This window comes from Penicillium waksmanii, assembly GCF_028829765.1.
Source record: "Penicillium waksmanii strain IBT 27052 chromosome Unknown utg000002l:1.0-3326099.0:1.0-3328782.0, whole genome shotgun sequence".
NCBI lineage: Eukaryota > Fungi > Ascomycota > Eurotiomycetes > Eurotiales > Aspergillaceae > Penicillium > Penicillium waksmanii.
In genome coordinates, this window is record NW_026643249.1 from 1,608,463 (window position 1) to 1,634,972 (window position 26,510).

A 26,510-nucleotide genomic window follows, 5' to 3' on the forward strand; every position below is an offset into this window, starting at 1 on the left:
GAGTAAACCCCTTCCGCCTCCTTCAATTTAGAAAGCTCACGAGAGTTCGCCCCTAAAGACTCCTCTCAACGATGGGCACTACACAGGGATATTCAGGCACGCAAGAGCTCATTCCCCTGGCAACCCTAGCTGCCCTGATTCCCCCTTGCGCCGCCGACCACCCATCATGCAGACCCGTCTCGGACCGTCGACGAAATTTCCACTGCATCTCTGACTACCTTTTCTTTGATCTGTAGTTGGTACCAGTAGTCTAATTGTTGTGATCTACATGCGAAATCCTTCCGCATACTTGCTATCAGTTCGGATGTAACAGCCACATTGCCCTTGACTGAGACAGCTGAAATATGACAGGTCACCTCACGGCCAAGGAATTCAACCAAGCTTCTGGGAGGCGTTTGGCCTTAAAATTAGTTTCATGTTTGTATTTGATGACTGTCAGCACGTAGACTCCACTAGCAAGGAGCGGGTTTGCTGTCTGCAGGATGTTTATACGAACGGATCTTTAGATGGATCCAAGTTACAGTAGAGAACCACGCAGCTCAAATCAAGAAATAAGCTAATGCCTAGGCTCGGTCAATCTCCTGAGACTTGAATGTCATGCTGGACATTGTTTTACTAGTCATAGATCTCGGGAGTGTTTCCCACCGAACATTATTGGCTCGCCTCCGAGTCTCGAGGTCACTTTTTCTTTTGCCAAGTTGTCTTTAGATTAAGTTGAAAAATAGAAATAAAACGAAAACACTGAATTATTTACTACTGATACAAATAGTACTAGTAGTTTGCAACTACGTTAGATTCAAAAATGCCGCCGACCCGAGTCGTTCAAATTGATCCTGCTGGGCAAAATATATATTCTAGTGCCAACCTTGGACTCGGATGTGATTATCTAACTTTCAACCTTGGAAGGCCGAATTTGAAATGTGCAAGGTATTCCAAAACTCTAACAGACTACAATAACTTACTAGTAGCAATTTCAACAGACAACAATAGCATTTCAAATCATCCCGCGTGCTACTAGTTGTATTGCTAGTAAGCGACCGTTGTTAGTTCACTAAGAAATCTTGAAAGATATCATGAAAGTCGATAGCTAAAATATGTGGGATTGCCTGTTACCCATCTGAGCACATTCATCACTCTTATTATTACTCATTGAGCTACGTGTGATCAAGCTGGTAATTCCTTCATTTTTATTCTGATACTATGACACTGCCTTGCCGTTTTGGGATCCATCCCGGCCCAGCTCCAAGTTGCTCTGGAGAGAAGAGTCAAATATTTTCATCAGTAAAACTCCTCGAAATGCACTCAAGAACTTGAGTATTACTGCTGCCATATAGCCGACAATGTAGATTCTCGTCGATCAAGGTGCTAGTACCTATATTCGAATTACTCGACATATAATACACGAGTGAACGCTCAAGCCGCCCGCTAAACGAGTAGCCGAAATGCCGATCCGTCTCCCCGCTTTGGAAAACCTGTCATCCTCCACAGATGATCTTGCTTAAGAATCACTGAGCCAATTTATACTTTTAGAAATGGCTACTATAACGATAGCTCCAACAACCGACACATCGGAAGCGCCCCGCCAAGACCAAAATGTCGACGTGGAAGACATACAATCCATTGGAACACCGACATACTCCGGAGACGAGACCCCGCCATCTCATGCTGTCAGCATTTCTCCGCGATGGAATGAATCAAAGACCATGATATGGCGGTTGACCGCTACGTGCTGGTGTGCATTTGTGATGGGTGCCAATGATGCCGCATACGGTGCCATCATTTCCTCTGTTCGTCTTACTTATCGAAGTGTCTTATCCAAGCTAACAAGAAAATCAAAAATACAGTTAGAATCCTATTATCAGAAAAACTATACTGTCATCTCGCTCGTCTTCTTGTCGCCATTTTTCGGTTATGTTATTTCCGCAATTTTGAGCTACTCAATCCACCAGCGTTTTGGTAGAAGAGGCATTGCCATCATCGGGCCTACTTGCCATCTACTCACATTCGCAGTTATATCTGTTCACCCGCCATTTCCAGTACTAGTGATAATGTACATTCTTGTGGGGTTGGGGAGTGGTGTTCAAAACGCCGCATGGAACGTGTGGATTGGCAACATGGCAAATTCAAACGAAGTCCTCGGATTCTTTCATGGGTTTTACGGAGTGGGCGCTACAATCAGTCCTCTCGTCGCGACGAGCTTAATTTCAAAGGCGGGCTGGCCGTGGTACTCCTTTTATTATCTTATGGTATTCACATTCCCCACTCCCCCTTCCCAGCCACCCCCCCGTCCGTCATGGTTAGAGCCTACACGAAATGGCAGACTAACCTAACGCGTGGATCTTAGACCGGAGCGGCTGCCCTTGAAATTGTTTACGCTGCAAGTGCATTTTGGACCGAGACCGGGTCTAAATACAGGCAGGAAAGCGCTGGCACTACCGTCAGAGGAGGAGCACTTCACCAGACTCGGCTTGCTCTCACGTACAAGGTCACCTGGATCATCGCGGTCTTCCTTTTCCTATATGGAGGAACAGAAGTGGCTATTGGAGGATGGATCGTCGTTTTCATGACAGACGTCCGTCATGGCAGTGCATTTGCGTCCGGAATGACAGAAACGGGCTTCTGGCTTGGCGTCACAATGGGGCGGTTCGTCCTAGGCTTCGTATCGCCTCGAATTGGCGAGAAACTGGCAATCACTGTCTACATTCTTTGTGCCATCGCGCTCGAGCTCATCTTTTGGCTTGTCCCGGAATTCATTGTTTCCGCGGTAGCGGTGTCTCTTGTCGGGTTCTTTTTAGGAACCATATTTCCAGGCGTCGTTGTTGTTGCGACGCGTCTTCTGCCAAAGAACCTCCATGTAGCAGCTATTGGGTTTGCTGCTGCATTTTCCATGGGTGGAGGTGCTGTTTTCCCCTTCATGATCGGTGCCATTGCGCAGGCGAGGGGGGTGAGCGTACTCCAACCTGTTCTGCTGGCAATGTTGGCAGTGGCATTGGGTATTTGGTCCACCCTTTTCAGAATCCCCAGTATAGAGCAACGCCAAACTTGAGAAAAACCAGTGAAAATGGACTAACAGGTATGTTGTGGCCTCGACTAACGGAATTCATCATTTGATTCTTTTATGGTTTCCTTTACGTCTCCTCATCGAGGAGATGACTATCCTTCTTTATTTGATCTAATATAAATTGGAAAGAGTAGCTCTCCTAAGTAAATTTATTCAAGCAAACCTTTGGTAATAACATGCAATTTTTCTGTACAAATACGAGTAGACTCTCGAATTTGGCTTACAATAGTTGATATCTTAAGTAGACATGATCATACTATATTCTTTTTTATATCTGCAGTGACCGAATAATTTGACGTCACGGACCGCCCAGCTATTTGCTCAGAGCAATCGCCTTTATTTATTATCCCAAACTTGAGCTTTATCTCGAGTATTACAAATTGAGTGGTTTCATATGCCAGATCGGGTGTATATTTTTAGAACTATCAAAGCCATTCACCGTTCTTCCAAAGTTCTTTCTTTTCATGTGCGCTGACTTGTTTGCTTTGTTCTGTACAATTGAATTATATATCTTTATTTAACAAAAGCATTGTTGAAGACTGAGTACCGGTACTACTATTGTGGCTGCAACCTCTCAGGAGCACTTCATCTGAAGTATTTAAATCTCTCGAGTATCCTGCCATATTCTATACCTCACCAGCTCTTCTGATTCTATACACGGGCAAGCCCCAGATCTCAGAACCATTTTACTGACCAATTCACAGCTACCGAGTACTCATATTATCCTAGAACATGGCTTCTCATCATCTGGTCAAGGAGGATAGATTTCCCCCATGGCAATCCAAAGGCCGCAGATTACGACAATGGATGGAAGATTTCGAAAACGGTGAGTGCAAGATCCGCCAGTCATCACTAAGACTTCGTGATTTGGAGCAGGCTAATTGGACAATTTGCATCATACCCAAGTGTTTACCATTGAGAGAGAATCTTCTGATTCGTAGGGTCGGAGGTCTTCCGACCGAGTGGAATACCGGCGACCAACGACCCCTTTACAAAAAGGTTAGTGTTCGCAGTAACCAAGAAGACATAGATATTCCTGCATTGGAGTGGTATGGCTTTGTTGGCCCAGGTATGTTATCTTTATCGTGGTCATGTAGACCACAGGAGGACTTTGTGGTTGTTAATGAACAAGACGAACCTTATGTTTCGCAGATATCGAAAGCTGTGTACGAGAATAGCTTTTCACTTGAAACGTTGAAGTACGTCTTCGTGACTCGCATAGTTGACGAGGACATAAGAAATTGCTTGAACTACTATATATCCAGTGATCGTGAGGACCTGGTTTACCAGAGTTACGAGTATACGGAGCCCCAGTTTGACGCCTTACTCGGCACCAAAACCGGCAAAACCGTAGCATACCTTCTCCTCGGCGCTTTTGGACAAGGCGTGAAGCGAGTACGGAGGATTGCCATCATCTCCGAGGTTGGTCAAGACTGGGATCTACGATTTGACATTGAAGACGTCCCTCAGGGAGATAAGTTTATCTGATCTTGCTTGAGATTCAAGTTTATTACTTAGAACAAATGATACAATTTTCTTTAAGCTTATCTGAAACTTTTTTATTAAAGTAATTATATAACAGTACCAGCCTCTTCATTGGTCGTAATAGAATTATACCAATAGACTCAGTATATTTAAATTTATAAAAGCAGTACTAGTATAGCACAACACAATAAATATTATCGAAGGTAGTAGTTTCTGTTAGATTCCGCGAATATTGAAAAGCAATAGCACGCACGCTAGAGTGAACTAAGCCATTGATAGCAAGTATTATTCCCCGAGAGCGATCCTCACCATACGTAGTAATCATAAGCATCGAGACATCTCTGAAGCAAGGCAAACCCCCAGAAACCGGAGATAGTTAAGAATCTAAGTTCTTATGATGGCTTTCACCTTGGCCTTAACGTCAAACAGGCCCTTTTTGGGACACCCAATACCCAAGTCGCGGTAGACACAGATATTCTCCACAGTAGTTTCATACGGCTCAAATTCGAAGCGACGTACAACATGAGCCAGGGTAAGGAATATCTCTGCGTAAGCAAGGCTAGTACTTTGTTAGCTGAAAGCCATGAAGTACATAGAGATGGAGGAGATGAGAGATAGAAGGATAAAGACACACTTCATTCCCAGGCACTGTCTGCTGCCTTTGGTGAAAGACACAATGAATCTTCCTAAATTATCACCATTCTTTGCGGCCCGCACCCAACGCTCGGGGTCGAACTTGTGTGGATCAGGGAAAAGGGTCTTATCCATGTGCACGAAGTAGTTGGATTGGCTAATTGGGGTCTATAAGGATGATAGGTTAGATCAAATATATTAATGAAAGGTAATATTTACAATACTATATGAAAGGGCTTTACTAACTCCCGCTGGAATAATCCAATTTTTGTAAGGAATAGGTACTTTCGTCGAAATTCGACCTAGTCTTGATGTCATACCGTGGCTCAGGCGTAGTCCTTCATTAACCACTCCCGTCTGTAGTTTAGTAGAAGAAAGTAAGCATTCCAAGGTTTCTCTCACCGGAAGACCCCAAAGTAAACGGGATAAATAGCCGTAACTCACCAAATAAGGCAGCTGCTCGAGCTCTAGCCACGAAGCCTTCGAAACAGGCGTCTCCAGGACAGTCTTCAATTCACCGAGTAATTTCCTCCCAACTTCTTCATTACTCATGACATGGAAGATCGAAACGGCAATGGCTCTCGCCGTAGTCTCCGTCCCAGCACCGAGAAGCAATGCCCCCTCATCCTCTAATCGATCAAGTGTCTTTTCGGCATCCGGTACCTCAGGCCCAGTCAACGCATCAAAAATATGACCCTTTCCCTTCAAATTTGCCTCATGCATATTATTCTTCTTCTCGAGAGTATCTTTGGCCTGCTGCCGCAAGCGTGCTTTCATATCAAATAGATCCGCCATACAAGGCTGCAGCCAGCGGACCAAACCCGGCGGCGCAGCAAGCAAGACCTTGCTAAGAAACGGGAAAAAGCGGTTAATATGAAACATAATCATGAGTCCGTTCACGGCGTCAACGAGATCATTGTTCCTCGAGCTATCCGCGTTGTCGAGGTACCCGCGTGCCCAGCCATAGCAGTAGTGAGTGATAACGTCTGCCGTGAGAGCAGCGAAATCAAGTTGTAAAGTGAGCACGGCCGAATTCGCGTAGGCGGTTTCGAATCGTTGGATGAGCTTGTCGACTTTCTCGTGGATTATGGGCGTTAGATTTGTGACGGATCGCTTTGAGAAGAAATTGTTCACAAAGCTGCGTCGTAGTCTGTGGTGCTCGTGGCTGATTGTACCGACGAGTGAGTATGGTGCTGCAAAGGCAACGGCATATTTGGGATCTCTGGCGCGTTTCTTAGATGGTCCGGCGTGGATCTCTTCGTAGAAGTATGGGTCCTTAATGTGGAGTTCTCTGGGGTTGATGCGTACGATTGGGCCTGTGTTGGGTTTGTTTTCGGTCAGAGAAGCCTCGAGGATTGGTGGTTCAATCTTAAGACTGGGGAGAGGGTACCGTATTTCTTGTGCATGCGCTCAATTTCCCAGATGTATAATCCATTTTTGACGACGTCGTAGTAAAATTCGTAGAGAAATGTCCCAGCTGCAAGCTTGGGGCCTGGGAATGCCGCTAGAGGGTGGGTATAAAGACGGTGGACTATTATACGAGCTGCCAGGAACAGCAATAGTGCCGCCACTAGGACGGGAAATAGCAAAGCATATTCCATTCTGATTGAGGCGACACAACGTGAGAGTTGAGATGGGATCGGGGTCAATATCACCTATTACTAGTATGGAAAGTGCTTGTAGAGACAACCATGGGAAGAGAAAGCCGGGGAGCGGGGTACGGGGGGAAGAAGAAGGTACCAGTTTAAAAGGGAGTCAATTAGTGGTGGACTCGTTTCCAGATTATCAGATGTCAATGTCATTATGATAGTAGTTGCTAGTTTGAGAGCCCCGGCATTCTACGAGCAGATTTCATACCGGGATGCCCTGGATGATGCCTCTTGCCTGTCTGGACATAGCATTGATGCCCGGGACGAGCTAGGGGCTTTGCACAGTAAGCTTGGACTCTAACAAGTCAATATTTACGCGCCACTGACCCAGGATCGGCGATGTGATTACCCACGAACGGTACACAGTGTGCATGGATGTTCTTGCTCTCCACATATGATGTCCGATGTGCAGATAGATCACGCTATTAACCAATCAAGGCCAATCCAGTCATTCCCTTTATTGATGCAATAGTGGAGGTTGATATCAGGTACATCGGAATTGGGTGGAATAGAAATCCGACTCGATCCTGCATTACATGTGTACTTACAGGAGGGTGTAAGTAACTGGCTGAAGAGCGCGATGCAAGATGTAGGCGATCCACCAATCAGGATCAAGGCAAACCCGATTAAATAGCTTGCAGAGTAGAAAATAAATGATGACAAGCAGAATCGAACGTAGACCCCTTTTTGGCACAGAAGTGTTGACGGCGAAGAATCCAGGCCGATCGGGATCGGCGGGCAAAAACGAATAGCCGAGACAATTTTGAAGGGAAAAAGAATAGCAGAGGGTATACTTTTGTAGTCGAGAAGAAGAAACATGAGTGTAAAACATTATGTTGTGGGGGTGAATTTGTCCAGAGGATTTGATATTAACATTGGCAATAGGGAATGGCTGTTGTCGATTGCAGCTGAATCATGATATCACGGTTTACTGTGGCAACGGGAGACAGGCATATAGCCGAATGAACCGTCAAAACAGGATTCACCCTCAACGCCCCAAGTTTAGTTTCAAGTCTCAGTTTCAGTCAATGGATCACCAATGCATTCCTAGAAGAAATCAAATGTCCACATTTACACCTATGAAAACATCCGTAGTAGGCTTGAAAAAAAAAGTTGAAAAAAAGTAACATGGTAAAAGTGACAGGAGGGAAAAGGGAGATAGAAAAACATAGAGGGAGGGATAGAGAGAGAGAGAGAGAGTTAGGGAAAGCGGCTAGCAAGACATTCGACAGAAAGGAAAAAAGTCCAACTCCGTTTTAATATCCAAGATTTTATTTCGCCAGCATCTTCTTGGTCTCGGCGATCGCAAGACCAGGGTTCAGGCCCTTGGGACAAGTCCGTGTGCAGTTGAGAATGGTGTGGCAACGGTAGACGCTCATGCTGTTGTCGAGGGCGGCCTTGCGCTCGGCGGTGCGCTCATCACGGGAATCGGCCAGCCAGCGGTAGGACTGGAGCAGGATGGCGGGGCCCAGGTACTCCTCGCTGTTCCACCAGTATGAGGGGCAGGAGGTCGAGCAGCAGGCGCAGAGAATACATTCGTAGAGACCGTCGAGCTTCTTGCGCTCCTCGGGACTTTGACGGTTCTCAAGACCCTGTTACACATATCACGGTTAGCACATTGCGAATTCCGGGATTCCACTAGGCTGCTTCGTCACAGCTAGTCACGCAGGGTCACTCACGTCAGGGCTGGGGGTATCGCGCTGGAGGTAGGGCTTGATGGACTTGTATTGCTTGTAGAAAAGGGTCATATCCGGTACGAGATCCTTGACGACGTAGGTGTGAGGCAGAGGGTAGATGCGAGACTCGGTCTTGGTGTCGGTAGGGATACGGCCTGTGTCTGCTGTTAGCTATTGCTGGTCTCCCAATTGATTGCGCGAGGTTGGGGTTGACTCGGTCGAGCGGGAGAAGGGGGGAGGGGATCGGAAACGTACACAGGCAGGCCAGGGTGTTGACACCGTCAATGTTCATGGCGCAGCTACCGCAGATACCCTCACGGCAGGAGCGGCGGAAGGTGAGGGTGGGATCTTGCTCGTTCTTTATCCGAATGAGGGCGTCGAGCATCATGGGGCCGGTCTTGTTCAGGTCGAGGTTGTAGGTCTGCATGGTCGGCTTCTCGCTCGGCGTATCCGGGTTCCAACGGTAGATCTTGAAGGACTTCATCTTGGCCGGGGGCTCGGCGGAAGTACCAGTCTCGACGGTCGCGTAGGAGCGAGCGAAGGTAGCAGGCCGGAAGAGTGGCCGCGACGCAGCGAAGAGCCGCGACGTGGAGCGGAGGGAGGCCATTGTTGGAGAAGGGAGCTTGGAATTGTAGGAGATGAGAGGCGGACAGAACGAAAAGGTGTGGACTAGGTCACCGCGGCAGGAGGGGAGAGGGTCAAAGACGAGAGAAGCCGGGGAAAACAAGGCCAATACCACACAGAAAGGTCAAGGGCAAATTGAAGTCGAGGAGATTCCACTTTGCTAACCTCGGGTTTGCTGGTCGGCAGCTGACTCAGCGGGTTCTGGCCAATCACGGGATGCGTAATGGTCACTCGCTCGGGCGGACACGGCTGCCCGGTATACAATACTACCGTACTATAGTCCAGGAGAAGGGTATTTAATAGCGATGATAGGCGGAAATGTTTAAAATAGAGGATGGTAGATATTGTATTTATTTCTAAAATTTTCCATCCATAGTATATAGTATATAGTATAGTATGTTATGTGATTATTGAGTGTACGGAATCTGAGTAACACGGAATCCACGGGGCAATTGCCGTTGCCGAGAGGATCCCGTGACTGCTGCAACTGCCAGCCTCGGTGCCGTCCCCATGTTTATGTTTATCCTCGTACCTCACATGCCCAGCTGCCAGTGCGCCCGTCACCCCTATACTCCTCCCTATCTATCCTGCACCCACCACCCCACTACTCTCGGTTGACATAGTTCTGATGCCACTCATAATCCCTCTCCTTTAACAACCCCCGAATCGCATCCCGAGCCCCGACCGGCGGCCTCCCGAGCAGCTCGGTCATGAGCGGATCCGTCGTGCCGACCTCTCCCTTCGAAATCGAGTCGTACCACGATAAGATCGACTGAAAGAATGCTTCCGATTTCCCTCCCTCGTCATCCGCAGCTTTCAATTTCACAAAATCATCCGGTGAAACAATCTCTAGTCGAACCGAGCGACCCGTGGTCTCATTGATCACCTCCACAATCTCACGGAAGGTGATCGTTTCCTGCGCCGTCAGGAGCACGATTTCCTTGTCGTACCCGCCTCGCACCATCAGTCGTGCGGTGGCTTCGCCCAGCTCGTCGCGCAGGGTGAATGCCACCGGCCCGTCTGATGGGAGGTACACGGCCGAGCTGCTCGGGTACCAGCCCATGAACACTGGGAAGGCGTCGGTGTAAGCGCCCTCACGAACGGAGGTGTAGTTGATCCCGGATCTGCTTGGGCATTAGCCAATGTGCTGGCAGGTGTGGCTGGACCGTTTACTTACACTCGCAGCATTTCTTCTGTCATCAGATGAGCTTGTTGAACATTCGCCTTGGAGTCGGAGCGGAATCCGCCAAAGGCAAGTGATGTATACCAGACCTATCGTAGAGTATATATTAGACTCGGAGATTTGTAGAGGGTGGGGGTAGTAGCCAGTAGTATAGTCAACTGTGGACTCTTGAGGGACGAGCGTACATGCTTGACATCCACCTTCTTCGCCGCATCGACGAAGCTTTGGTGTTGCTTCCGTCGCTTCTCGACGTCAAAGGTGTTCGTGCTCACGAAGAGGAGGTTCTCCACGCCTTGAAATGATCTTTCCATGCTTGCTGGGTCATCATAGTTCACGACTCGGAATGCGATCCCCTGATCTTCAAAGTGCTTGCGGTTGGCTTCATTGGATGATGCTGCTGCGTATTCAGAAGCAGGGACGTTGGCGACCAAGTAGGCTAGTATTTGTTTGCCGAGGCCACCGGTGGCTCCAGTCACCAGATATTTGAGGGTCATGATGATGGTGGTCGGTGATGTATAGTACTAAGGAGTAGTACTAGTATGTGCGGGGCTAGCGTGCAACTGGCGCGGTAGTAGTACTACTAGTACAAATTCGAATTGGATGTCTTTTTGACAACTATCGCCAACTAAAACCCAGGGCTCTTTATAAGAACATCCATGGATCCATCCGTCACGGCGTTCCCTAAGATTATCCTTGATGTAATGGTGAATCCTTTGACCGTGGCGTTGGGGCCAAGGCGGGTTTTGGGGGACATTAATCAGCAAGTATTGATAATCGATCATCTCTAGGGCAACACACTAACCATTTGTAGTTGGCTCAGCAGTAGATCCTCGCTGACTCCGAGAGGCCGAATGTGCGAGGCTATACGGAGTACCCCAAATAAGGATTATAGTGCCCATGAACGAGAAAGAGGCAGGAATTCAGGGTCCACCTGCGGCCGCAACCTGGGTGCAGATAAATTAATTTGTGACTACAGCGCGCGGGGTTAGAAGCTATTTACTAGTAGCTGTCCAGGCGGGCAGCTTTATCAAGAACATGCCACTTTTCACAGCAAATAATAAATTTTACTTTGTATTATATATTATTCTATCAAATAAGAAAAACGAGTCTATGTATTTCGAGACGAAGGACGAGAAGTCTGCTGCGATGAAGGCGGCCTCTCCGACCCTCGCGAAACATCGATCTCATTGGTCACCTTGATACCAGGCGACTTATACGGATTGGTAGTACCAGGCGCATCGCGGGAGACCGAGACTTCCGACGGCATCATTTCGTAATCATCATTGCCAGTCTTCGACCAGTTCAGCAGTCGCCGATCGTCGCGCGCGTTGGAACCAACTCCACTCATGGGCTTGGAGAGAGTCCGGAGTCGTCCTCCTGCGGATCGCGATCGGGTATGGCTGGATGTGTACTCGGTCAGATGGGCGAAAAGGTTTCCGAAGACGGGCTTTAATGCAGGGACCGAGAGTGCGATCAGAGTGCTGGCGACCTCGGCGTTTTCGACGCACAGCATGGGATTGTAGGCCCAGCTGCCGTCGGAGGCCCATTGGCCTTTGACGACAAGCCAGATGCGGATTGCTGAGATGACGATGACACTGTTGGCGGTTAGTTGGGGAATTCCTCGTATAATAGGAATAATAGGGGGGGCACTGACAAGACACCGGGGAACATGACCAGCGAGAGCTTGATCTTGTTCCTCTTGGAGACGTGGAGTTGTTTGATCAGAATGGCTGGAATGATGAACATCATCACGTCGCAGGCGAGTGAGACGCCCGAATTGACGGAGTAAACCAATCCCCATGAGAGACACTTGTAGTCGATGGGTTCGGATTGCCATGCGTACGGCCACAAACCGGTAACAGGTCGACAGTGGAAGATCAAAAGGAAGATTTGAGGGAGGTATGCGGCGAAGAGGAATGGAGCGGCAATTAGGACGCTTGTGTGTAGCTTGCCATAGCGCGCGGAGAGTCGGTAGTAGAAGGCCAGACCGGAGAGACGACAAAGGAAAAGGGCTGTTGTGTAGATGATGTGTGCGACGAAATCGAGGACTTCAGTTTGGCGGACGGTCGACATTGGAAGGACATATTGGATATATTCGATGTGACGGCCACTTCCCAAGTTGATCAGGACGATAGAGAGGGCAACCAGAGTGATGTAAAACAGCTATCATTGAAAAAAAATATCTGTTAGCTTTCATTCTTCCATGGCATCTACTCGATGTCTGTATACATAGCACACAACGCTTCGTCCCGCTTTATGGCTTGCTCCACAATGCGGGTGAACGTGCGTAACGCATGATCGGCAGACTCACGATTGTTAGAACCGCTAGCGCATCGTCGAGGCCAAGCTGTTTGACTAGAAACAACCGCGCATAAAGACGCAGAAGCACGAGCGCCCCAGTCAAGCAGACCATGAAAATGATGCCCACAATGGCAGATTTATCGCGGGACTGTGCGAGATATGAAAGAGAGACTCCATCAGGTATGGACCCTGCTGCATCTGCAGCAAGAATATCGGCGGGAATTGTCATGTTCAAGAGAATGTTGGCATGGTCGATTTCAAACCCATGCAGTCATGGCAGACTAATTTTTGGACGCAAAATTCAAAGAAAAGAAACGAGTGTACGGCGAGGGGGAATTCTCGCTATTGTAAATGAACGCCGAGATTCGAGAATCAGAGCCGCTCTCTTTTTTTTTTTCTGGCTGTAGAGGAAAGTGGACGCGTCCAGGCGGGTCCGATTATTCATTAAGTAGAGCCATCGTCTATAATATGAGCAGCCAACAGGAGATCGCAAATGCAGGCTGGAACTGTGCCCAGACCAAAATCTGAAGGAACCGGTGGATCCGAATGTGGTTTTGTTCCAAACTCAATGCTACCGGAAGGAGAAGTCTTTACCACATTTGTCTGGATGGGCTGGTATGAATCATGGTCTACTTGTAAAAGGCGTTCCCCTCTCCCCGCCTCTCCGTCCAAGAGTCAGGTTCACTTGGTATAAAGATTGCAGCTTTCAGACGATAACATTATGGGGTTCTGCTTCGAAGAACAACTTGAATATCTGCGAGAAAATGGCATTGAGGGAATATTTCCTAGAGTTTGCTATACGAAACTCACGCCCTGTCGACATGAATTAATATAAAATTTCAAGCTAAAGTTTCTCGTGCGTAATGGTGAAACCCACCACAGTTGACAGAAGCCCGGTGATTCGGCACTGATGCTTGTGTCGGGCTCAGTCGACCAGTCAGCGTGGAGCGTGGCGAGAGTGGAGATGGGATCGGTCGAAGAGATCGAAGCCAAAGAGAAAATCGGGAAAGATCCGTCAGCCGACCGTGGGACCGGAGATTTTTTGGAAGAGAATTTGAGCGACTGGACTATGTGCAATTAGGAAGGAGGAAAGAGTTGCCACCAAGGCTAACTGCGCTAGTGTTCTTTATAAACATGCAATCGGAGCTAAAAAGAACAGCGACGTAGTCTTTGCTTCCTGGTTGGTTGATTAAGTGTTTGCACTCCAAGTAAAAACCTCTTTAGCCCATCTTTAGCCCATCGGCATTCCGACGATTCCGCGTAAAGAGCCGTTTGGGATCACCGAAGAACAACCGAAGGGCTAATACCAGAGCAACGGTTAGAAGCTAGTTGAGAGAAGCCAGGAGAAGGGCATTCCACGATCAATACTCGTTAGTCAAGGTATCCACGAATGCTACCCTGAAGGTTCTACGCCCGTATATGAAAACCCAAAGTTCCCCTGAGATCGTCGCTTTCCTTGCCACATGGTTTTTATCTTGTGGGGTTCTCTGATCTAGCCTCTTCCACACATCATGATCATGTCGCCCTTACTGCAGGCCATCGTGAGCGGCCTGGCCCTGGCTGGCACTGCTGTTGCTACTCGCCACGAGAAGGTCGACCACTTGGTCGCTTCTCAGATCCTCGAGGATCCTTATACCTATGACTTCCCTCGTCTGGGTGCCCCTGGCGCCTCCTTGTTCCCGATGCGCCGTTGCCACGGGTTCAAGCTGGAGGAAGCTAGCGTTGACGAGATTCAAGCCCAGCTGAGCAATGGCACTTTCACCAGTGTCGAGCTGCTGCAGTGTTATCTCGACCGAATTCATCAGACCCAGCCATACTTGAAGTGAGTACCCTTTTAGATTGGAATCCCGAACGTGTTGTGGTTGGAGCTGTGACGCTGACATTGACCCCCCCTAGCGCGATTCTGCAGTTCAACCCCGATGCATTCTCCATCGCCCAGAAGCTGGATGAGGAGCGCGCCCATGGCAAGGTCCGTGGACCTCTCCACGGTATCCCTTTCATTGTGAAGGACAACATTGCCAGCAAGGATCGTATGGAGACTACCGCTGGCTGCTGGGCTCTCCTGGGCAGTGTTGTGCCCCGCGACTCTCACGTTGTTCACGGCATGCGCAAGGCCGGTGCGCTTCTCCTGGGCAAGGGAGCTCTGAGCGAGTGGGCTGATATGCGTTCAAACAACTACTCCGAGGGATTCACTGCTCGTGGCGGTCAATGCCGCAGCGCCTATAACTTCACCGTCAACCCTGGCGGCAGCAGTACCGGCCCTGGTGTGGCTGTTGGTGCTAATCTGATTCCCATCGCCCTTGGAACTGAGACTGATGGTAGTGGTACGTCAACATATGATCAATCAAGATTACTTACGTTGAAGACTAACCAAACTAGTCATCAACCCCGCCCAGAGAAACGCCGTTGTAGGCATCAAGCCTACCGTCGGTCTGACTTCCCGTGCTGGTGTCATCCCCGAGTCTCTGCACCAGGATACTATTGGTACCTTTGGCAAGACCGTCCGTGATGCAGTCTATGCTCTCGATGCCATCTATGGCGTCGATACTCGTGACAACTACACTCTTGCCCAGAAGGGCATGACCCCCAAGGGCGGCTATGCTCAGTTCCTCTCGAAGAAGGATTCTCTAAAGGGAGCTGTCTTCGGTATTCCTTGGGAGTCTTTCTGGGCCCTCGGCGATGCTGAGCAGATCGCCCAACTGGAAGAGCTTGTTTCTCTGATCAAGTCTGCCGGTGCTACCATCATCAATGGCACTGAGCTCCCCCACTACAAGCAGATTGTTTCCCCTGATGGCTGGAACTGGGACTACGGTACCACTCGCGGCTTCGTCAACGAGTCTGAGTACTCTTACATCAAGGTTGATTTCTACAACAACCTGCGCGACTATCTTTCCGAGGTCAACAACACTGCGATCAAGTCCGTGGAGGATCTCGTCCAGTACAACATTGATAACTATGGCTCGGAGGGTGGTCTTCCCGGCATTCACCCTGCTTTTGGCTCTGGACAGGATGGTCTCATCGCTTCTCTGGAGAGCAAGGGTATCATGAACGAAACCTACTTCTCGGCTCTTGCGTTCTGCCAGCGCACCACCCGCGAGGAGGGCATCGACGCCGCCCTGAAGCACAAGAATGGAACCCTGGACGGCCTCCTCGTTCCTCCCGATGTTGCTCAGAGCATCCAGATTGCCGCTCAGGCCGGCTATCCCGTTGTCACTGTGCCCGCCGGTACCGGCAGCGAGTCCGGCATGCCCTATGGCCTGGCCATCATGAACACTGCTTTCTCTGAGCCCACCCTCATCAAGTACGCCAGTGCTATTGAGGATCTCCAGAAGACCTCCGGCACCAAGTGGCAGCGCACCCTCCCCGAGTGGCGCGGTTATCTGGAGCGCAACCTGCCTGTGATCATGTAAATACCCGGGTCGGAATATACTAATCTTATAGAGATGTGAGCGTTTTCTGTGTCCATACTGTATATTTTGCTTGTATGATAAAAACTACTATTTTTTCAATAGAGCATGATTGCCTTGAATACCGTCATTATTTCTCCTATCCGGCTCCTCCTTTTCCGCGCGATTTTTCTGCACCCAGCCATCTAGGTCCTCAATCCTTGCTGCACAGTCCTGGAGTAAGCAAAACTGAAGAATCTAAAATGGATCTCGGGCAATCTCCTTCTAATGAAGCTTCAATATATGTTAGTATCCGTTAGCATCCGTTAGTTCCTGATGGCGGATCACTGCGTGATAAGCAACTTGAAGTTGACCGCCATTCTTACTCGTGGCGTGTTGAACACTGGCATCCGAGTTTCGGGCCATACGACCGAGAAGTGGACCAAGAAGTTCTCCTAGAACCAAGCATTATATTGCTGGGTTGATAATCTCCGAGACAGATTGCATGCTCCAAAAGGGAAGAATTGAAAAAGATAATTAAGTGAGGAGCCTCACAGTGGACTGTGACCCCTCAAAAAGGTGGAGCTAGTGGCTGATCAAGTAGGTAAACCGACGATCTTGATCGTCCGGTAAAGTGTCAACAACATTTGCACAGTGCGCGCGATATGGCCCAATTTCATTGATGCAAAATTTATCCTGCGGGCTCCCTCATCTCCCGATGATCTACAAACTCTGATTTTCACAGAAAACTTCCATGCCTGAGGACATTCAAAACGCTGTGCCAAGACGGAGGAATTCATATTGCGATTCAATCCACACAACCCAAACAACCACCCCCCCTTTGCCAGGAAATTCAGACGTCAAATTTGACGAAAAAGACCGGAGATATTCCGGGTAAGTGGTGTGTGCTCTCTTGGACGATACCAAGTCCACAACTCAATTAAAGTGAGGACTGGGCTGACCACGGAGTACCGCTCGACGGAGTAAAGCGTCCGGTCTCATGGATCAAGCTACTCAATCGCGCCTGGTGGGGCACCCAGGGGTAGTAAGAAAGTGAAACAATCCAAGCACCGAGGTCAGCATCGAACGCTTCAGGAGGCGTTTTTGACGACCGTTCTACAGCACACTTTAATCAATTTGGGTTTCTGGGCGTATTTGCCTGCGTGGCCGCTCTCTCACTCCACGATGTGGAGCGCCTGATGAAGTGTTTCCAGGATTCACATACATCCAGCCACACTTAGTCCATACTCCGCAGCCTTGTGGGGTCAGTTATTATTCTAATATGAGGCCATGGCGTTCCGATTCGTCACAATAGCGGCGGTATCATCACTGGTGCCGGACCGGTGACAGCTAAGATTCGGAAACAGGAAAATTATGGGCCTGATCCTTGCAAAGGGGGATATGCGGAGTTGGAACCTCCCAAACCTCGTGGCTCGGAATGGGTCTGGTCCGTTGTTTCGTTGTCGTTGAACGTATAAAGGTTGCTCAATTCGCGCCCTCGCTGCCAAAATGAGTTCTGCACACTTCCATTCATTCTTTACTTTCATTTGTACTTTACCAAAGCAGCCTCATCATGAAGTTCACTGCTCTTGTTGCAGCTTTTGCTGCTCACGCTGCGGCCGTGAGCGTCTCTGGCGCAGCTGAGGGTTTCGCCAAGGGCGTTACTGGCGGCGGGTCCGCATCTGCTGTCTATCCTTCTACCACTGACGAGCTGGTCTCTTATCTCGGTGATAGCTCTGCTCGTGTCATTGTTCTCAGCAAAACCTTTGACTTCAGAAACACTGAGGGAACTACTACCGGCACTGGATGCGCTCCCTGGGGTACCGCCTCTGCTTGCCAGCTTGCTATCAACAAGGACGACTGGTGCACCAACTATGAGTCTTCCGCGCCGTCTGTCTCGGTTTCCTAGTAAGTCACATCAGAGCTCGAATATTGAGTCTGAATTGATACTAACAATATACAGTGACAACGCCGGTTCCCTCGGTATCACCGTTGCCTCTGACAAGACCCTCATTGGTGAGGGCTCTGCTGGTATCATCCAGGGCAAGGGTCTCCGTATTGTTAGCGGTGCTAGCAACATCATCATCCAGTGCGTATAGAGAGCCATCTATCTCAAGAATCTCACTGACCCGGAGTAGGAACATTGCTATCACCGATATCAACCCCAAGTACGTTTGGGGTGGTGATGCCATCACCATCGATGACAGCGACATGGTCTGGATTGACCACGTTACCGTATGTCCTCCAGCTATCAATTTTCCCCAGAGCCTATTAACTAATAGCCCTTCAGACTACTCGCATTGGTCGCCAGCACATTGTCCTCGGAACCGACTCCTCCGGCCGCGTGACTCTCTCTAACAACTACATCAACGGTGTGTCCGATTACTCTGCCACTTGCGACGGTTACCACTACTGGGGCATCTACCTTGATGGATCCAGCGACCTGGTTACCATGAAGGGCAACTACATCTACCACACCTCCGGTCGTAGCCCCAAGGTCCAGGGCAACACTCTCCTGCACGCCGTCAACAACTACTGGTATGACAACAGCGGCCACGCCTTCGAGATCGGCTCCGGTGGTTACGTCCTGGCCGAGGGCAACGTTTTCCAGAACATTGGTACCCCCGTCGAGTCTCCTGTTGACGGCTCTCTCTTCACTGTGCCCAACGCCAGCTCCGGCTCCTCCTGCAGCGCCTCCCTCGGCCGCGTCTGCGTTGTCAACGGATTCGGCTCCAGCGGTACCTTCAGCCAGAGCGACACTGACTTCCTCACCAATTTCTCCGGCAAGAATATTGCTTCCGCCTCTGCCTACAGCACTGTTGCCTCCAGCGTCTCTTCTGGTGCTGGCCAGGGTAATCTGTAAATGCAGTGATCTAACTAGTTTGCATCACTTAATAGGGTCAAGAGTGTTGGATACTTTTGATAGGCTCTCTTTGGCATATACCTATTATCAAAATTTGGCCACATACTTCTGATATGCAAAATCTTTGATAGAATTAATGCTTAAGCAATAAGCGAGAGAATCCACGCTCTACCGTGCGCTGCACAATACAGAAAATTCATTACCGTTAATTAGTGTAAGATAGCTCCGACAATTAAAAGCCATTTTGATCAAGGATATATTAATTACTTCGCTTGTATTCTGGAATTTCATACAGACTCGCTGCTTAATGACGGAGCAAACTCAACTCCGAGTCTCTGCCTGGACCATTTCGAAGATACGCATAAGATGATAGGAATACTAGTATAAACGCTAGAAATTTCCCGAGAGGTGCTCGGGAAATATGATCCCGGAATAATTATAAGGCTGAGAAACAAACGCATTTGACGAATGTCGCGTTTTATCGTTATCGGCTTGATCAGATTCTGACTTTCAACCATCCGCCAAATCTACCTCATAATCAGTTTTGTCAATGCCAAGGCTATCGTGCAGGTATACCATTGGGCGGTCCGTATGCAGCTGACGGGCGCAATAAAATGCACCATGGGTGTTGATGGCGCCCAACTACAAAGATGAAACATTATTGAGTACGAAGTGAAAGATCATTAGATTTTTATACAAAGAAGGGTATAATGTGGATCTCTGTAAAACAACCTGAGTAAAACACTGTGACCTAACTATCTGGAGTCTCGTTACTTGATTATATACTAGGAAGCTCCCCTTACCTTTTTGCAAGTTTTTCTCGCCTACGGAATATCCGAGCTGACACCTCTGAGTTTATTCATTTAGCTAACAAAATCATAGTAGAACCAGGATTATCGGTCAATTTCCACTTCTGCGAGTGTTCGGCTCTTGGCAGACGGAAATCAGCCTTGACAAAAGCCGACAGCACATATCTCAAATATTTTCGCAGCTCACTATAAATAAGCTTGTAAGAACTTACGCCAAATCTAGTTAGATCCTCGTATGTGCATTCTCCACCTTCTTCAAGAGCTTGAAGAGCCAATTGAATCGGCCCCTTACGTGGTGCCTAGTGTGGGGGAAAACAAGGCTGTGGCACGCCTGATGGTTGCATTTGGCCTCCAACGAGATGAGCCCCAGGGATGCTCATAAAATGCCGTGCAGTTGCTTTGGAGAAGAGACTATAAATTGAAAAGCCTGCAGTGAGGAATTTCTTGTATTTCGAAAAGCATTACAAAATAATCAGTCGCTTTCTTTTCATCCCTTCAATTTTCATTATTCTTTCGGCCATGGGCAAGTTTCTATACTTCTTATCTGCAGCCGCAGCCCTAGCAACATTCTCGACCGCTTCGCCGGTTAAGACCTCAAGCTTCCATTATGACCCACCCTCCAAGGTAGAATGGCAAGCATGCGATGACCATGTGCGCTGCGCCAATCTCTCTGTACCGCTGGACTGGAACAAGCCCCAAGGCAAACAAATTAGCATCGCGATGGCCATGATTCCAGCCGCGAACCCGGAGAAGCGAATTGGCTATTTGATGGTCAATCCCGGCGGACCAGGAGCATCTTCCTTGAATTTGATAAACGCAGGAAAGCAGTTCCTCATGTCGACGCCCTTACATCAATACTTCGACATTCTGGGCCCTGGACCCCGAGGCACAGAAGGAAGCACACCGGTGAAATGTGACCCAGAACCATGGAACAGGCGATATCCCGAAACACCCCAAACCGAAGCCGAGTTCCAAGAAATGTTACAAGTCTTCCACGACCGCGGCGAGAGCTGCGTGAACCAGAAAGATAATGACATCCTTTACTTCGTGGATACTATCAGCGTTGCGAAAGATCTCGAAGCCGTGCGCATCGCACTGGGCGACGAGAAAATGAATTATATCGGCTTCTCATACGGAACCCAGCTCGGTGCCCAGTATACGGAACTATTCCCGGATAATATCCGGGCTATCGTGCTGGATGGGATTTTGGATCATTCCCGATCAGGTCCTGATCTATGGGGCCCCGAGTCAAACGGGTACGAAGTAACAGTGAACCAATTCTTCGACTGGTGCGCGAAGAACAACACATGTGCCCTACACAAGGTGAAAGATCTACCCGCCAAATTCGACGCCTTCATCGACCGCGCCAATAATTCCCCAATCCCTGCCCCAAGCTGTTTGAACAAGACCTCGGAAATATACCCCTGCTTCGAAAATGCCACCGGCAACGAGATTCTCCGCGCCTTCCAGACTGCTATCTGTTTCCCGTATCCGGAAACAGGATCTGTGGGAGGATGGGTCGGTATGTCGCAATTGCTTCAGCAGGCTATGTACAAGAACGACGCGAGCGCCTTTTCCGCAGTGAAATACGCCTCCAACACCGGATACGATATGTCCTACGCTGCTATTTTCTGCCAAGATGCGCCCCGATCGAACTGGACTGCTATTGACTTCAAAATCAAAGCCGATGTCGGCGCCGTGGCTACGCCGCACACGCGTGGAATTGGGGAGGTCTGGTATCTGGATGCTCTTTGTATGAACTGGCCTACGCCGGTGCGGAATCCACCTCGGTCGTTGGCGCCTTCATTTGCTGGTCGGAATATGAGCACTCCTATTCTTTTGGTGAATGCGCTTTATGATCCTGAGACGCCGATTCAGTTTGCTTTGAATGTGCATAGGCAGCTTGGTGATCAGAATGCCCATCTAGTGATTCGGAATGGAAGTGGTCATACAAGCTATGATCATGTGGGTGAGACTCACCGGGCTATTAACAAATACCTGGTTTATCTTGATGTTCCGGAGACGGGAGCTATGTACAAGGATTGATTTAGGATTTTGGGGATTGTAATATTGAATATTGGAGGGGTAATTATGGATTCCAAGGCTGGGATGGATTTTAGAGAGCGAAGAAGCTGCATTGTATACACAAAGTCGATACGGGAGAAGAATAAAGTAGCTAATCAACTAAGCTTCGATCCTGCAGAATGGTTGTCCATAATAATATAATCAATACAGCCAAGAAGTAAGCACGCGAGGAGGAGCTCCGCTCAATTCACAATAATCAACCCCGGGCCGGCCAAGGTCCACTTGGCAACCTCATTGGCATCCGCGAAAGGACCGTCTTTCTTAGTCACAGCCGCAATGGTAAGACCGTTCAATTCATGGTCGTCGTAGGGGAATAGCGCTTCCGCAGTAATGGTGTTCCCGCTATGAGAGATGTAGGAAATGTTCCGGACGATGGGAAGATTTTGCTGGTTGATATAAGTCATCCACAACTGGCTGGTCTCATTGGAGTTGTCTTGGAAAGAGAAAGTGAGGTTTTGGCTCTTAGCACCCGGAGGCGTGACAATCTCGAGTGACTCGAAAGTCCGCAGAGGGATCTCATTGATGTTTGGGCAGCTTCCGGGGTAGGTGAAGCTTTGGATCGCGGTGAAGGCAAAGTTGAGGTCGCCGGTGGTCAAAAATGGGAGTTCGCTAGGGATCTTTCCTTGCTGCATGCGGAACCATCCTTGCTGCTCGCCTTCATTTGCCACGACTGAAGCAATCTCCCTTGCAAGATCGTAGTCATGGCCCAAGGCAAATCGCTCGATCGTGTCCTGTAGAGTACCGAGCACAACATCGGTGAACTTGCTTGCGAGTTCGATGGCCGAGTCGAAGTCCTTCACGGGAAAATAGTATTGGCACGGTTCGATGGGGTTGACGTGAAAGTGTGAAAGCGCGCTATTGGCGCGGATCGCATGAAGTTCCTCTTGCTGTTCGGAGTGAGATAGGTCAGAAGGGAGAAATTTAGTGCACAGGAGGTTAAATATAGACGTACAGCGAGAATGGCCTTCAATGAGGCCAGGACAAGACTCTTGTCATCAGCGTTTGAGAAATGATATCCCTGAACATTCTCGGTGATGTTGGTGATGAGCTCGTTGAAAAAGGCGACCTCGAAGAGCTCGTTGAAAGCGATCAATTGTAGGTTTGTGATTCCCTTGCTACTGATGACGGGAGGAGGGGTGTATTGGGAAGAGTTCCATGAGCATGTTGTTCGACCAGAGTCAGTTCGCTGGGACTTGGGTAAGGCAGTCCATCTGGGAGATCTTGATCGACGTCGGGTGTCCGTTCGCTGACAGGTGCTGCGGAGACGAGGGAGACCGCGCTCAAGAGAGCAACAGCGGGTCCGAGAAAGCGCATGGTGAGTGGTAAATAGAGCTTGGATATACGGTGGAATGTTGAAGGTGTGAAGATCCGAAGAATAGAAAACGGATGGAAGTGGAGAGTCGCAAATGATACCCCGGCAGTCCGGACGAGGAAGGTGCGATGGTTAAATACCACCAGCATCCAGCACTATTCAGTACACGTTTAGCTTACTACTGGTAGTTACCAGTATGCCTTGAGGCATTTGATGTTTATTTTTGTTTTCTCAGTGGATTCAAGAGTGCGAGTGGCAGTGTACGGCTAGAAATAGCCCCGAGAAAGCTTAATCAACAACATACTAGTAAGCTTACATGGCGCAGGCAAGACCGCATCAGATGGTGATTCCAAATACTAGCAAGCCCATTGCTTTTCATATAGCTTTCTTTCCATCATCAATTTATGGTAACCAGCCAATACCTACTAGTATACTTCCATATACCAATCACTCCTCAACCATGGTGGCTCTGTCCCAGACGGGGCGGGTGCGGCTGGGGCTGGGGCTGCCCGAATCGGGTCAAGTCCAAACACAATTGATGGTACCCTCTCCTCTCCTCTCGTCATGGCTGTCTTGTATTGAAATCCCTCAAAGGCCCCTTCGCCAAATCAGAAACCCGAAACGCCTCTTCAATCCTTAGCTTTTACAATGCAGCCCATGGAAGACGCTTCGGATGACTATATTTCCGCGACTGAGTACTATGCAGACCCTTCGCCCCATCCAAAACCCGATACGCCTCTCCGATCCTTAGCTTTCACAATACAACTTGAGCCCCTGGAAGACGCTACGGATTACAATATCCCCCCCGACTGAGTACTATTTTCCTGCCGTTGAAAGTGTTCGGGTGTTGGCTTCACTTCCTGCAGAGTTGATACCATGCATATCCGACTTTCTTCCATCGGCCGATCTTGCATGCTTTTCACTGTCTTGTCGTCAACTCTATCAGCTACTCCTGCCACAGAGACAACAATTGCATCCGACCGAGAGTGAGAAGCTTTCCATCCTAGAGCGACTAGCTCACGACCACCCTGCATATTTTGCCTGTGATATCTGCAAGATTCTTCACCCATACGATGGGTCTGAATCTTTCGGATTAAGCGGCCCGACTGGGCAGTTAGCCTATCAGCTCCCATGTGTTCGATCAGGCGAATGGTTTCACCCCAAGCTTGTGATGAGAGACCATCTCTACCGTTTGTATACACCGCTCTTCTTGTTTCTCCACCTTAAGCTTGCTATGAGAAGATTTCGCTATGGCAAAGGATATGGTATCAGAACAGAATCTTTGTTCTATATACAACTTAAGCGCGAGGGCAAAGTCTTGGCTCAAGCCTCTCGAGAGTTGCAAATATATCCGGAACCCCCAGGTATGTACATGAGGACACATAATATAGTGGTGGCCTCTTCGCTCGCCAGCTTCGCCACCGACCTAGTACCTACAGATTGGTGCCCCCCCATGAGTCCCATGTGAAATTTGGCTCGGAGGGTGGGAGAGACCGAAGAAATCATGCTGCGTTATCTCGCAGAACCCGTGACGATATAAAGAACCGAGATAACATTATGTATGAGCATAAAGTTCAGATCCATCGAGCTTGCTCCGAGAATACGGCAAAGTGGTCATTCAGGGAAATGAAATTTGTCAACCTCTACTTTCTCAGAGACAAAGGATACAAATGGGGAATGTCTCGAATATCACCAAAAACCTGGATGATATCTTTTAAGGAGCCTTCAAATCGCCACATCGTGGAGTTCTGGCGGTCGCTTTTTTGGCATTTATACATGTCTCGGGACGACAGGTACATCGAGAGAAGAATTGAACAACAATCTCAATTTGCAAAAGCGACTCGGATTTTACCAAGAAAAAAAACTGACTGTTCCGAGCCGCGAGGTTCTATTTGACATGATCTTTCTCCACGTGAGTACTTGACCACCTGCCGACCGCGATGGGCCTTCTGCCCCTTGATCGGTCACTAGGAAACAGTGTGCGGAATCGAATTCATTTCGGTCCTTTGCCAATGAAATAGCTTTACCTGAAGGGGGAGTTTTTATACCAGAATATCCCATTACAAAGGCGCAACTGTCTCATTTGGTGTCAATGTGGCAGTTGGCGGATTGTGATGTGTTCCAAATAAGCCCATAGCTTTTCACAACGCTTTCTTCTAGTAATCATCCATTTAGGCTAATCAGCCAACACCTATACTCCGCACTACTTTGTTATTAATTCCTAGCTCAGCTGCTGCCTGCTTTGTCAGCCCCGTATACATAAGTTAGTTAACTACTACCTTCTCCGCTTCTCGGCTTATCCATCGCAGTACATCGCACTGTCCACACCGAGCCAGTTTCAACTCCGTTAGCCAACACAGTCATGGAAACGCCATCCGACTTCAAGCTTACTCCAGAGCAGATTGCCACTTTCATGCGTCATGGATGGGTGCGCGTGCCCCGGTGCTTCTCCAAGGAAAAGGCCGCCGAGTGGACCGCAGATGTATGGACGCGTCTCGGATGCTCACCCACAGACAAGTCAACCTGGGAGACTGAAATCACATGGATGCCCGAGCATAAGTCGGAACCGGTCAAAACGTTTGCCCCTAAAGCCTGGGCTGCCATCTGCGAGCTTCTTGGGGGTGAGAGTCGCGTCGCAGAACACTCTACCACCTGGAACGATGCCTTCATCGTCAATCTCGGAAGTGAGGATACGGTTGGAAAATGGCTCAAGCCCACCGATCTAGATGGCTGGCATGTGGATGGGGATTTCTTTACCCACTTCTTGGACTCGCCCGAGCAAGGTCTACTGGTCATTCCCCTCTTCACTGATATCCAGGAGCGTGCCGGTGGTACCATGGTTTGCTCGGATGCTATCAAGGTGATCGCACAGTATCTGGTTAGTATTCTCCGTTTTCGATCCCAGGCCCAATTGGCGGTTATCAAACTCACTTGAAAAACAGTATGATCACCCCGAAGGCGTGTCTCCGTATATGGTTCCTCGAGGGTCCAAACAGTCCAAGAAGGACTTCGAAGATTTCTACGACGACATAATCCAGAAATGTCACGAATTTCACGAAATGACAGGCGAGATTGGCGACGTGATTCTTCTCCACCCCTGATGGTACACTCGGTGTCCGTCAACAGTTTGAGACACGCGCGCATCATCACCAATCCACCCGTCTCCCTGAAGGAACCTTTCAACTTTGATCGCTCCGATCCAACTAAGTACAGCATCGTCGAAAGGAAAACAATCGAGGCAGTAGGAAAGGACCGGCTCCATGGTTGGAAGATCAAGGGTGACCGAGGATCTGTCACACCTGGCCGACTCAAAGTGCAGGAGGAACTGAAAGAACAGGAACTACAGAGACTCAAATCGCCCCCCCACGCCACCGAACGCTGGTCTAGAATCCCGGAAGCCCGATCAATGTCGTGTTAGTTGATATATTCACGAAATGGGGTAT

General features: G+C 48.9%; 10 protein-coding genes across 10 annotated transcripts; 5 read left to right on the forward strand and 5 right to left on the reverse strand.

The window, feature by feature from the left end:
- Positions 1 to 1,532: 1,532 nt before the first annotated feature.
- Positions 1,533 to 4,549, forward strand: N7481_002290 (MFS transporter; the record flags this gene model as incomplete). The annotated part of the gene is made up of 4 exons (XM_057261509.1): positions 1,533 to 1,787; positions 1,845 to 2,246; positions 2,345 to 2,944; positions 3,791 to 4,549. The coding sequence occupies 4 exons, from the start codon at positions 1,533 to 1,535 to the stop codon at positions 4,547 to 4,549; spliced, it is 2,016 nt and encodes a 671-aa protein (XP_057126441.1).
- Positions 4,550 to 4,930: 381 nt separating this feature from the next.
- N7481_002291 (cytochrome P450) lies at positions 4,931 to 6,780 on the reverse strand (the record flags this gene model as incomplete). Its single annotated transcript, XM_057261510.1, has 5 exons — positions 4,931 to 5,105; positions 5,181 to 5,347; positions 5,426 to 5,536; positions 5,624 to 6,495; positions 6,570 to 6,780. 5 exons carry the CDS (start codon positions 6,778 to 6,780, stop codon positions 4,931 to 4,933), a joined length of 1,536 nt encoding a protein of 511 aa, XP_057126442.1.
- A 1,319-nt stretch (positions 6,781 to 8,099) lies between these two features.
- sdh2 (succinate dehydrogenase iron-sulfur protein subunit SDH2) lies at positions 8,100 to 9,111 on the reverse strand (the record flags this gene model as incomplete). Its single annotated transcript, XM_057261511.1, has 3 exons — positions 8,100 to 8,420; positions 8,508 to 8,659; positions 8,760 to 9,111. 3 exons carry the CDS (start codon positions 9,109 to 9,111, stop codon positions 8,100 to 8,102), a joined length of 825 nt encoding a protein of 274 aa, XP_057126443.1.
- Positions 9,112 to 9,732: 621 nt separating this feature from the next.
- Positions 9,733 to 10,805, reverse strand: N7481_002293 (SDR family oxidoreductase; the record flags this gene model as incomplete). Its single annotated transcript, XM_057261512.1, has 3 exons — positions 9,733 to 10,252; positions 10,306 to 10,400; positions 10,497 to 10,805. 3 exons carry the CDS (start codon positions 10,803 to 10,805, stop codon positions 9,733 to 9,735), a joined length of 924 nt encoding a protein of 307 aa, XP_057126444.1.
- Positions 10,806 to 11,419: 614 nt separating this feature from the next.
- Positions 11,420 to 12,841, reverse strand: N7481_002294 (uncharacterized protein; the record flags this gene model as incomplete). Its single annotated transcript, XM_057261513.1, has 3 exons — positions 11,420 to 11,906; positions 11,966 to 12,474; positions 12,623 to 12,841. The coding sequence occupies 3 exons, from the start codon at positions 12,839 to 12,841 to the stop codon at positions 11,420 to 11,422; spliced, it is 1,215 nt and encodes a 404-aa protein (XP_057126445.1).
- A 1,288-nt stretch (positions 12,842 to 14,129) lies between these two features.
- N7481_002295 (putative amidase) lies at positions 14,130 to 16,022 on the forward strand (the record flags this gene model as incomplete). The annotated part of the gene is made up of 3 exons (XM_057261514.1): positions 14,130 to 14,434; positions 14,509 to 14,936; positions 14,992 to 16,022. The coding sequence occupies 3 exons, from the start codon at positions 14,130 to 14,132 to the stop codon at positions 16,020 to 16,022; spliced, it is 1,764 nt and encodes a 587-aa protein (XP_057126446.1).
- Positions 16,023 to 17,571: 1,549 nt separating this feature from the next.
- On the forward strand, positions 17,572 to 18,861 carry N7481_002296 (polysaccharide lyase family 1 protein; the record flags this gene model as incomplete). The annotated part of the gene is made up of 4 exons (XM_057261515.1): positions 17,572 to 17,906; positions 17,962 to 18,087; positions 18,137 to 18,233; positions 18,289 to 18,861. 4 exons carry the CDS (start codon positions 17,572 to 17,574, stop codon positions 18,859 to 18,861), a joined length of 1,131 nt encoding a protein of 376 aa, XP_057126447.1.
- A 1,328-nt stretch (positions 18,862 to 20,189) lies between these two features.
- N7481_002297 (alpha/beta hydrolase) lies at positions 20,190 to 21,716 on the forward strand (the record flags this gene model as incomplete). Its single annotated transcript, XM_057261516.1, has 1 exon — positions 20,190 to 21,716. One exon carries the CDS (start codon positions 20,190 to 20,192, stop codon positions 21,714 to 21,716), a length of 1,527 nt encoding a protein of 508 aa, XP_057126448.1.
- Positions 21,717 to 21,937: 221 nt separating this feature from the next.
- Positions 21,938 to 23,069, reverse strand: N7481_002298 (putative sexual development protein (LsdA); the record flags this gene model as incomplete). Its single annotated transcript, XM_057261517.1, has 3 exons — positions 21,938 to 22,642; positions 22,708 to 22,947; positions 23,007 to 23,069. The coding sequence occupies 3 exons, from the start codon at positions 23,067 to 23,069 to the stop codon at positions 21,938 to 21,940; spliced, it is 1,008 nt and encodes a 335-aa protein (XP_057126449.1).
- Positions 23,070 to 25,429: 2,360 nt separating this feature from the next.
- On the forward strand, positions 25,430 to 26,168 carry N7481_002299 (uncharacterized protein; the record flags this gene model as incomplete). The annotated part of the gene is made up of 2 exons (XM_057261518.1): positions 25,430 to 25,945; positions 26,010 to 26,168. The coding sequence occupies 2 exons, from the start codon at positions 25,430 to 25,432 to the stop codon at positions 26,166 to 26,168; spliced, it is 675 nt and encodes a 224-aa protein (XP_057126450.1).
- Positions 26,169 to 26,510: the final 342 nt, after the last annotated feature.